General features: G+C 38.6%; 2 protein-coding genes across 4 annotated transcripts in view; both read left to right on the top strand.

Moving 5' to 3' along the window:
* The window catches only part of LOC121942851 (spectrin beta chain, non-erythrocytic 1-like), a 64,416-nt gene extending 60,779 nt beyond the window's left edge, over window positions 1-3,637 (top strand). The window contains exon 27 of the mRNA XM_042486140.1: window positions 3,370-3,637. Within this exon, the coding sequence (XP_042342074.1) occupies window positions 3,370-3,637 (268 nt within the window). The remainder of the gene's footprint in view (window positions 1-3,369) is intronic.
* A 6,218-nt stretch (window positions 3,638-9,855) lies between these two features.
* The window catches only part of LOC121942750 (spectrin beta chain, non-erythrocytic 4-like), a 47,507-nt gene continuing 45,246 nt past the window's right edge, over window positions 9,856-12,116 (top strand). For 2 of the 3 annotated variants that reach the window (XM_042485995.1, XM_042485994.1), the window contains exon 1: window positions 9,856-9,933. The gene's annotated coding sequence lies outside the window, so the exon portion shown is untranslated. The remainder of the gene's footprint in view (window positions 9,934-12,116) is intronic. The other variant, XM_042485993.1, reaches the window with a different exon arrangement.

Here is a 12,116-nt window from a genome sequence, read left to right as displayed (position 1 = left end):
TTGGGTTTTATGTAAATTTAATTTATAGCCAGAGTATGAGCCAAATTCTTCAAGTAGACGTAACAATTTGGGGAGACTTACTTTGGGGTTGCTAAGGGTCATAAGAATATCAGTTTTTAAGTTTTAATGCCCACTTCTGGACAAGTAAATTTGCATGGGCTATACATGGATGAATAGAGAGATAGTAAATCATCACAGCAAATAAGTTTTTAAGTCTAAATTTTAAAAAATCTAATCATAAATTTATAAAATAAAATAAAATAGAGAGATGGTAGTAATGTCATTCAAACTTATATATGAATTTAAAGGTTTTCGATGTAGGATTACTGGTTTCTGTTTTCAACAGTATTGCCAGTGAAAGTGAAAATAAAAGCCAACCCCAGATTCACTCTTATTTGCCATTTTGCCTCGCTATAATGGCATTTTTTTCGGCGCTGTGTCTCTTGGATGCTTGCTGCTTACAGTCTAGCACCTGGCTGCTACCTTCTTATATTGTCCGACCTCACCTGAGTGCTGTGGGGGTACACGCTCATAAACGTCCCAAGGACATAAAATGAGAAGTCTCTGAAGAATAATGCATCACCACACACTGAGAGTGGCTCTTTTTTATTTTATTTTTTTATTTTAGGAAAATCCTGCATAGTATACCTTTCATAGCATTCATATGTGTTCATGTGTGTGGAAAGCACACACAGTGTCTATTATAAAGTGCACTGGTTTATCAGATCTCTGTCCTCTGTCTGTTTACTCCCTGGAGGGAGGAGGAGTAGGTGGGAGAAGAGGGAGGCGGACTGACACACAGAGAGAAAAGAGATGGTGAGGGAGAGAAATTTCGTGGGGTTGTGTAATTATTCAGGGGAATTCATACTCTCAAAAATCGTTTTGTTCATGCTGTGATTCTTTTCTTGTACTCGTCTTTTGACAAGCGCTTCACGTCCTGACAGTCACTGCACTCCCACCTGCTTTATCATATTTGTAGAGTAGAATCAGTGCTTTAGAAGTAAATGTAAAATGGCAGCATGTATCTTCTCCAAGTGCCTGCTGTACCAGTCTCTCTCTGCCTCTCTTTGTTTAGCCAACATGTTTATTTAAGCTAACACAGAGCCAGGTTGAGCCTGTTAGGGGATTGGCTTTTTTATCTGTCTCAGTCATATCAACTGACCACTGTTACGTCTGGCAGCAGCATCCATGATGGCCGGGTGTCTATGGGTCTTGTGACCTTGGCACTAGTGTTGGTCTCGGGGTGACCATCTGTGCTGGCTGCTTTAGTCAAGACAAGGCCGGCGGAGAGCAAAAATAAGAACAAACCTAGATCTCATCGCCTTCTCTGGTATTCAAATTCTATTTTAGTTTTAGGACCATAACTGAATAAGTTTTTTGCTGTCTTAAGAAACATACACTGTTTACAGTGTTGGGGTTATTTTGTGTAAATTTGCAATTTATCAGATACAGTTAATTACCAGTCATCCTTAGGAGAAATAAATACAAAAATGGAAACTATATTTTCCATTAGTGAAATATTTTTACTCTGCAAAGCACACAGTTATGTAGTTTATCTACTACCGAGCCACTATAATTGCAGGTTAGTCAGCTTTTTCCCTTGTCTTAACATTTTTTACCTTTCAAATCTATTTCTGTTATAGTATCTGTTGTTATGTTTTCTTTGTTAAAGTCAGTATTAAATGGAAATGAGAGCATCTTTACTTTCTGTACTAGGATGTATTTCCTAGTTGTAAAGGCATTTTTGAGGGGCGTACAGCAGTATGCCAGTCAACAAGAGGAATTATATCAAATCCTTCACATTTGATTGGAATGCTAAAAAGTGGGTGAGATTAGACTTAGCAAAATACAGAGCTACAGCAAAGTTAGATGATGAGGGAGATATGAATGAATTAGACCTCTGCCACCTTAATTTGGAATGAAAATAAAACTTTTGCCCTCTGATATCCAAACACACTCTTCATTTCTCCATATTGCTCTTTCAAATAGCTACTACAACCCACAAATGGTGAAGTTCAGTTTTATATGACTCGTGTGTCTCGCTAGTCACCCAAGGTCTCGTATGATTCGATTAACTTTTTTGACACCCCTGAGTGCAAGATTAGACATCGAACATTTGAAGCCATTTTTTAAAACCGTATTGCAATACTCTGATACTAATTTTTGACATATTTGGATTATAACAAGAAATAAATTATCAATTAACACAGGGACGCAGGATTAAAACTGGGAGAATGTGTTTTTCATTTCATGGGGACTGTAAAAAACTAAGTATTTTAAATGAAGGAAATGATCAAACCCAGGTTTGAACAATGAATACATAAAGGTGACAGTTTTGCTGATTTTGCTTGAATTACTACAGTATGATTACAATATTATTTGATATTTATAATCAGTATTTTTAGTTAAAATCATTAAGATTTATGTTAGCAAACATTCATAGTTATCATTTGTTTCATAAAACAAATAGTTGTGTGAAAGGTTAAGCCAAGCTTATCCATTACTGTTTCCCTGTGTACATACACACACACGTTTAGTGTAATTTTTTTGAAATAGCGGCTCCTATCACACACTCATGCCCCCCCCAACAATGAACGCCACCACTTTTGCATCTACAAGACAACTGAGGTCAGTGTCGCCGATCTCTTTTCCTGCCTGCCTGCTGAGTGCTCTGTCTGCCTCACAGCGACTCTGCCATTACCTCATTACAGTCAAGTGTGCGTGCGTGCGTGTGTGCGTGCGTGTGTGCGTGCGTGTGTGCGTGTTTTCCTGTGCATGTGTGTGCTTCTTGGCTGAATGGATGTGTATTGAGACCTGCTGGTCTGGAGCAGGATCAGGAGAACATATTGTATGACGACGGCCTGGGCTGAAACCACAGTGGAGCAGAAAGCAAAGAGAATCAACTGTCTCACATGAATTATATCACTTCATATCAGGGCATCATAATAATGAATTTAACATATTTTCTATTAACTATGCATCTTGGCTCTTTTCAAGCTCAGGAGTAATGTTAAAGGTATACTATGCAGGAATTTTTCTTTCCTGCTCATGAACTGCATTGCCAGTGAAAGTGAAAGCTAAGCCCAGATTCACGCTTGTTTGCTATATATATATATATATATATATTTTTGGTGCCTTGTACGTGACTGTTGTAGTGTCCTCTTGATGCGTGCTGCACCTGGTAATTACCTTTTTATAAAATCCCAACCTAACCCGTGCACTGTGCCTAGGAACGTCCCAAACAGAGCAAAAATGAAAGAAAATACACCACCACAGACAGGGAATGATATACTATAGTTGTAAAATCTTCCCTATTGTACATTTCCCCTTTTTCTCTATTTCTCTATCCTATCTATCACATCATACCAGGTGGAACAGCATTGTGGAGTTGGTTGAGCAGAAGAAAGATCAGCTGGACTCGATGTTACGTCTGCAGAACTACCTGCTGGAGTGTGCTGAGATCAAGTCCCAGATCCAGGACAAGAGAAAAGCCATTGACGCCACTCAGTATGTGGGCAGCGACCTGGGAGGAGTCCTTGCTCTGCAGAGACGTCTCTCCACCATGGAGGGAGCACTGTCTGTCCTGGAGCCAAAACTGCTGCATCTACAGGTAGTAAATTATGGGAAAATACGTTGAGTATACTTCTTACAAAGATGCGTGCATGTTATCACATAAAATGTGCATGGGCTGAGATGCTCACAAAGTATGCACTACTTCATCCTGCAAAACCAGGCCAAGTTTTTAGTGAGTCCCGGTTTTATGCAGCATAAAAGGTAACAGTTGAAATAATGCCTTCTCTTTCTGTTGATGAAGGAAGAGGCAGAGCATTTGGCCACTGCCCACCCAGGTCGGGCCATGGAGGTTCTCGTGCCGTTTGATGGCATTAGTGTGGAGTGGGAGGAGCTGAAACGCACCCTGCAGGGTTGTGAGGACTCGTTGATGGTGGCTAGCAGGCTGCAGAGCTTCATACAGGTACACTGAGATACAGTGGTTCATAAATCAGGAAGAAATCTATCACTGATAATTCTGCACAGAGACTGCATCGGAATCTTACTGCACCACAGTAAAACTGGCATGTAAATTGCAGAACCAGTTAATAAGTCACACTTTTAAAAAAAATGAGCTAAACAATATAAAGTCACATAGTTGTTTTGTGTTAAAGATATCTGAGCAGTTGTTCGGCAATAATTGGAATGCTGGTATCAATCAACAATATCTAGGTGATCCAAACCATATTCTATAATCCCACACTCTTTCACACACATTCATGAAAAATGAAAGGTATAATATCTGTAGTTAAAGGAATGGTTAGATATTTTATTTTCACATAAAAACCCAGAGGAGTTAGGAGAAAGACAGCTCTTGTAAAATGCAGTTTCTTTAAAAGTTCAGCTTCCCAGAACAGAGCAAGAGATGGCACTCAAAAATCGATGAGCCAAAAGATCTGAGTGCATGGGGGGCTGGGTCTCTAGTATTCACAACAGACATTTGAAAATTGTGGTGGAGAAATTGTTGTTTAATTTTATCCTGCAAGGAGGAAAGCATTTTTTTAACACGGAAAATCCTATTGATGGTAATGATGTGTTTAAGAGGCATAATCACTTACACATAAGTATTTCAACAGATTTTTCAGTCAGCGTAAACTTTTGTACTTGACTCCATGGATTAAATATATGTCATATGTAAATCCTCTCTGTGACTGTCAGGACCTGGACTCTTTCCTCACCTGGTTGGTGCAAACACAGACGGCTGCAGCCTCAGATCAGCTGCCCAATGACCTTGAAGAGGCTGAGAGACTCATAAACAAACATGCTGCCCTAAAAGAGGAGATCGGACGGTGGGTTACTGAGAGTGGTAATTTTTTTATTTAATTTAATGAATTAATTCATGTATTTTTTTTATCGTGTTAATCATGCGTCAAATGTCCTTGTAAGCTTTTTTTTTTATATTTAACCAAACTCTCCATGTCTTTTAAAGCCAAGTCTTAGTTTACGAAATCTCTGGGTATTGTAGTCTTATTTAATTAATTATTTAAGTCTAGTTGATATTTTAGCCTTTTTTTAGTCATCAGATTATATGAAACATTTCAGTCAGTCTAGTCTAACAGAAATGAATGCAGCTTTGCAGAAAGTGTCTGATCCAGTGGTCTGATGGTATCAATTTAAGGAATATATCCAGGCATGGAAAACATTCCAATTTGCATATTTATTTTTGAACCAACTCAAAAAACTTTAACTTATGTAATTCCTGGCTGTGCTCATTTTGTGCTGTTGGTGTAGTCCCGATGGATCAAATAGACCAATTTAGTGTTCTGTCTTAACAAGCGATTAACATTGGCGCTGGAAGGAAGCAGTTCTCGGCTATAAACAATATAAATAAAGAGAGATCTTTTGAAATCTTCATAACAGGTCTTTAAACCACATCAGGTATTAGGAGAGTAATTATTGAAACGCTGTCATGCAGGTATGAAGAGGACTACGAGCGCCTGCAGGCCATGAACGAGCTGCTGGAGTCTGAGGAGGCTCCTCTCCCGCAGGCCGCTCTGCAGCAGTGGCTTCAGAAGCTTGATGTCGGCTGGAACAAACTGCTGGAGATGTGGGAGAGCAGGAGAGAAGTTCTGGTCCAGGCTCACATTTTCCATCTATTCCTGCGAGATGTCAAACAGGCCGAGTCCTTCCTCAACAACCAGGTGAGACAAAGACTGAACAGGTGATCAGATTTTACAAGAAGGATTTTTTTCATTTTTTTTTTTTTTTTATTATCTTAGGAGTGCATTGTCAGTTGGTCTGTTTAAAACTCTGGTTGGAAAAGAAATATCTCAACAACCTTTAGATGGACAGTCCAAAAAAAGGCAAACATTCTTCATGTGTAACAACAAAACTATGTCAAAACATCAGGTTTCAAACTCTCGCTCAACTTGTGCAGGATAATCCAAGTCTTATTTATCCAGTCGTATGCTCAGTACTTAACAAACACATGCATATTTGCTTAAACAATACAATGTGAAACATGTCAGTACATACAGTCACAAGTAGTATGCCAGGGCTTGCGCATGTGTTTAAACTCTGTTCAAGCAGAGCTCATACACACGTGTGCTCAGCCAAGCTCAGGGTGCAGTACTTGTAGGCAGAAGTGTTTCATATTGTTACATTACAAATACAAAAAATGCATGTTTGAAAAGAAGGGATCATACAACATGATAAATAAAGACTGAATTATACCGCACGATTTTTTGAATTTTTTTTGCATAACTTAAACCTTTGTATAACAATAACTTCAATTAGCAAAGAAAGTTTTCCATTTTTGGATACTTATTTCAGTATGAAAGCATGTAAGAAGAAGATGTTGCCTTATGACTGCAGTAGTATCAGCTAGACTGGGTGTGGTCAGCTTTGCCCTGCCAACTCAGAGATAGGGAGAGTGCAGACAGACAAGGGCTGTGTGTGTGTGTGTGTGTGTGTGTGTGTGTGTGTGTGTGTGTGTGTGTGTGTGTGTGTGTGTGTGTGTGTGTGTGTGTGTGTGTGTGTGTGTGTGTGTGTGTGTGTGTGTGTGTGTGTGCGCGCGCGCGCTCTAGTGTGCATGTCAGCAGGTATCGTTTTGGAAAGTGTCCCAGTGTTATGTGATGTAAAAGTAGGAGCAGCCTCCAGTAACTTTAGCTCTACATTGCAGCTTCATGATAAAGTGTAGGAGGAGGAACTGTTGGCAGCCTGTGTTCAAGTACATGCAGTTGTGTGTTCGATGTGTTAGCAACATACAGTGTGATGGTATCTTAAGGCTTGTGTTAATTTTGCCTTCTTCTTATGGGCTAAATTATGTTCATAATTTGTAAGTTACTGTGCCATTATTTTGTTTGTTAAGATCATATGTCAGATCTTAACTGGATTTAAACTATGCAGCAGTACCATGAATGGACAAAATACGATGCTTCGATTCAACAAACATTTAATGGCATGAATGATAGGCATTAGAATTTAAATGCATCTTTAAAGTAATATCCCATGTCATTTTAGTGAGATTTTAAGGAAATAATTAGAGTATTTTACCATTGGAAGTAGATTTAGACACTGTCCGTAGTTTTACATTAATGAGTGATGATTATCCATTTTCTTTTATGATTTATGGATGAATTTGTAAAGGCCCAATTCCCTTAAAGTAGTCTTTGGAATATATTTATTACTTTCTTTTTTTTTTAAATTGACACATACAGTATATTGAAATATATACTGGTTTTATTAGTTCGGCAGATTTCCAGCTCTACAGACTAGCCTGCACCATGAAGTACAAACCAACAGTCAGATGTGGGTCTTGCAGTCTGCATTGCTGTATCAGTATCATAAACAGAGTTTTTTTTTTTTGGTTTTTTTTTAAAACTGAAATGTCACTTGCAGAGCTGCCCTTGATTCTTGTGCGTGCGTGTGCTTGTGTATTTGTGTGTGTGTGAGTACATGTAAGCCAGTGTGTTGGCCAGAATGTCCCTTTTGGTTTGATAAAAGATCTTTACCAGGGACCAGCTCTCCTTATTAGCCTGCAGGGTTGATTCAGAGAGGCCAGCATTTCTTCTTCAATAAGTATCAAAGACATTCCAGGCTGTAGAGCTCTGTCTGCCTCTCCTTAATTTATTTTCTCTGTCTCCAGAGGCCACATAAATTTGTTATAGTGATATGGTTTGTTTCAGTACTTTTCTTTTACCTTATTTTGACATTTTCAGATCCTTAGTGAGTGAAAATTCAACACCTTGTTGTATCTGCTCCCTTTTCATAAAAGGGTAAATATCAAACAGTTATTTAATAGATGAATTGATTCATTATTGAGTCTAATGAATGAACGAAGGATTGTGAAAAAATACCTAACAGTTTTCTACAAATGGAGATGTCTTTAAATTATTTGTTTTTGCAAACTATTCAAAAGCTGAACTTATTGACATTATTATCATATGAGATGAAGAAAAGCAGAAAATTGTCAGATTTGAGGGGCTGAAAATAAGAAATGTTTAGAATTTTGTCTTGATTTGATTTTGAGCTGTATGTGACATTGAGAGCAGTGATATAACAGCAACCCACTATTTGCTATGTAAAGATATAGTGAAGAAATGGTGCCCCGAGCAGGGAATAAAATTAAGTGCCTTTTGTAGGTTTTGTAATGGGAGCTTCTCTGTTCTCCTTTGGTGAACGGTCCTGCCGTTTTGTCATATGGTTTAGTTAATATGTGATGAAGTATATGTGAAGTATGTAATATGTGAAAGAAAGCACGTATAAGGCCTGTATTTCAGTCATTTATTTTGTCTTTTGTCTTGTGTCTTTCAGTTCAGTGAGGGCTATTTTTTTTATCTCCTCAGTTGATTTAATAATTAGTTCCTAAACTGTGAAACAACCTTACAGTTCCCATCTTCATTTTGTAGGAGTCAGCGCTCGCTCACGTGGAGCTGCCAACGACAGTGGAAACAGTTGAAGCCGCCATAAAGAAACACAAGGACTTCACTACCACCATGGAGCTGAACCTGCACCGGATCAAAGCTGTGTGATCGAGGCTGGAGAGAGTCTGATCAGCCAGAGTAACATCTACTCCGAGCGCATCAAGGAACGCATCGACACCCTCGCCAACAGGTACCACTTACAAACATTGAAATAAAAGTCATACACATTAAATTGTTTAGATTAAAGCCGAGACTAATTTGAGGCCAAAATTCTAAAGCAGAAGACAATATTTGCCAGAAGCAGTTTTGTGTAATATCAGTGAGCATGTGGCATGTAGAAATGATGACAAAAAGTATTAACTTTCCAATAATGGAAAAGCAGTTAAAGCACAACGATATATTAAACAAATGTACAGTTTGAGCATATCTAAGACAAGTCTTTGGTATACATGATGAATTGTGTTGCTCTGTTGAACTTCTTTTCATACTGTATAAAAAGACGCAGAAGAAATAAGTTTGTCTGTAGGATATGTACAAGTGTTCTGGCATGAATGCAAAAAAAGAAAACACAGATAAACTTTTAGTAGTAGTCAGTAGCTTTTAAACACCCTCAGTAGTTTTATTTTCCTTTTTAAATGTTATATCTCCATTCAAGATGAAATTCTGCCAAGTGTGTCAGACTTCTTGCAGTCAACAGTTTATACCATTTTTGGCAAACTAAGTTCCAACGGTCCTACTTCAGTTGTACGTTAAGATGATTTTGAAAGCACAAAGATGTAAGCAGCTGTCCAGACACACTGCATCAATAATAAAAAGAAGAATAGTGGCTGAGGAATTTGAAGGAGAGGGAAGTATAAATGAAACAAAACACAGAAAACAGAGCTCAGTCTGTTTCGTCCACAACTGACAGCTGACCATGAAATCTGTGTGATGGTTGAGGTGGTGTGTGTATGTGTGCTTTGGTTGGGGGTTGGGGTTTTTGTGTGTGTGACAATAGCATGCAAAGAACCATATGTTTTTTAGATTTAATTAACATAAATTAACTCACTGGACATTTATTTTTCTCCCATGGGGACAAATAAATGAGCACGGTCCAACACCCATATCTAAAAGTGTTACATTTTGGTTCTGTAATGAACCATTTTACAGTTATTATGTTAATTAAAGTGGTTTTGATCGATAAACAAATTATAACAGTGCTTGCTGTTATCTACAAAAAAAGTATTAGTCCTTTAGCACCAAGCTTTTAAAATGATCAGGAATTTTAGTCAGATTATGATCAGACAATGAGTTTTGACTGTAGGAAATCTCAGCACCAGGTAAAGATGAACAAAGATGGATACTTATATGCCTAGATATGTTATAGTTTTGTTCATTTTGAGTTATTTTAACTCTAAAACTAAATCTCCTGTCCCTCACTTTTTCAGGGGAAAACCAGAACAGAGAGCTGGCCCAGCAGTGGCTGGAAAAACTGAATGACCAGTGGGAACTCCAGAGGTTTCTTCAGGACTGTCATGAGGTAGGAGGCCAAAAAACTGGTTGTACTTGTTGAACTGGTGCTGAAGTATTTCAAATTAGTTCAAGAGCATTTTCACAGGGAAAAGTAAATGGATGCTTATCGCGTTGTTCCCTTTCTGTAACCAAAGCCAACTTTTGGTGGCCTCTAGTGGCAGGGCAAGTTAACTGATTTCAGAACTTCATTACCCAGCGTAGCTGCATCAGTTAAGTGCACACTCCTTTGACCTCTTGTTGTTCCTCTTAATTGCCGGTGAAAGAAAGTTTTACACTATAGGTTCACCCATTGTTCAGTTTTGTCTGGGCAAAGTGAAAGCTGCTGTTAAAATACTCAGAAACTTGTATTTTCCAAGGTTTTGGTCACAAAATAAGTCAAATATATGGGCTTTAATTAGCAGTCGCATGTCTTATAGTAGTTTTTCTTCATAAGATGATGGTCTCCATTGGTAAGTTTGACAACACATACACCATAATGAGAAGTTCTAACTTTTTTTTAACTTATCACTGAAACTCAATATTTCACAAAAACGTTCGGTACTTGGCGCACTGCTTGTATGGGGAAGTGGTTTATAAAAAATGTATGTGTTTAGGAAGTACTGAGTATATTACTATGGACAAGTGAGACTTGGAATATACTGTACCAGTTGTGTGAAAGTTACAAATACTTTGATTTAGTTTTTCTTTATTTGAGCGAGGTCCCCAATAACTTTAAATAAATTTTATGATTGGATTCGCCGTTCACCTTGCAGGCATGTTAGAAAAACAAGTTTTTTTCATGATTTCAAAGTAGCATGCAATGTGTAATTGATAAAATTTTTTGAGGTGAAGTATTCTTTGAAATGTATGGCTACATTTTGACACCAGCCCCACACATTCTGTTTTACTGACATGCAAAAACATGTCAGCATGCAGTATTTTTAGGCTTACCAATTTTTTTATTTTTCTTTTTTTTGGAAACTATCATGGTCCACACCTCATGCGTGTCCAGTTGTGCTGCACTTGGCTCTCCTCTGCTGTCTCCTGCAGTTTTTGCTCTCTCACCATGCGAGTCACTGCCTTCTTTCTGGGCCAAAACCTTGTTTAGTTTCAGCAACTTTCTCTCTTTGGCTCTACTGAATAATTCAGCAGCACAGTTCCTCATCACTTATTCAAAGGAGGAAGAGCGTATCTCACTGTGTATGTGTGTATGTGCTTGTAAAGGTGTGTGTGTGTGTGTGTGTGTGTGTGTGTGTCAGCCATATATGTATCTGTCTGCTTGTAGATGTATGCGTGTCTGTAGAAATACAATATGCATGAGGAGTCTTCCCCAACTGTGTTTGTGTGTGTGTGTGTGTGTGTGTGTGTGCGCGCGCGCGCGCGCGTGTGCGTGTGCGCGCGTGTGTGTGTGTGTGTGTGTGTGTGGGCCTACAGTGGGTGAGTGGCACTGCGTCAGTCTGTAGGAACCTGAGCTCTCAGCTGTCAGGGTGTGCAGCATCCTGTTGTTTCCTGCTGCTCACTAATGCTTTTGATTCTCTCAGCAGCACATTTACACCAAGATTTATTCAATCAGATATTTTTATTGTACACAAAAAGATCACATATACAGTTTGTAGTCTATGGTCTGGTCTTTATGGTAGATTTCAGAGCAATGTATACTGCTGCTTCAGCACAATGTACATTAACTTTCTTTCAGTGGGTGTCAGAACAGCCTTTGGTACTCACAAACATATTGGTTGTATATTATTGGCCTGAATATCAGTTTATGTGATGGAAGTGTCATATTGCTTTAACTCCAACTTCAGAGAAAAAATCTGACAAGCTGACTGTAAGAGGCAGTGTCCATCAAAGTGTTTTTTAGCAGCTGGAAAAGCCAGGCCCTCCTTAAGATCGCCAAGCTGAGAGAGCACTTTGAAGGTGCAGTGTTGTTTTTAGCTGAGACGCTTTGGCTGCGTCCGGTTTCTATGATATGAACTTTCTGTAAAAATGTGAGCATAGGGTAGATTACTTGCTCGAAATGACAGAAAGGCTAAAAAACGTAGGAAGTGAGGATAGGCTAGCTGTTCTATGTGGGTTAATGGTAGGAAGCGTATATTCATATTTATATATATAAAGTATATTGAGATATTTTTGTTGTTTTTCCCTTCTCCACTCTGATTAGACAGCTGGCAAAAAGTGACAGTGACAAGTGCAGCATTTTGCCCAAAGTTG

The sequence above is a fragment of the Plectropomus leopardus genome, chromosome 5 (genome assembly GCF_008729295.1).
Source record: "Plectropomus leopardus isolate mb chromosome 5, YSFRI_Pleo_2.0, whole genome shotgun sequence".
Lineage (NCBI taxonomy): Eukaryota > Metazoa > Chordata > Actinopteri > Perciformes > Serranidae > Plectropomus > Plectropomus leopardus.
This window is presented reverse-complemented; position numbering and strand designations above follow the sequence as displayed.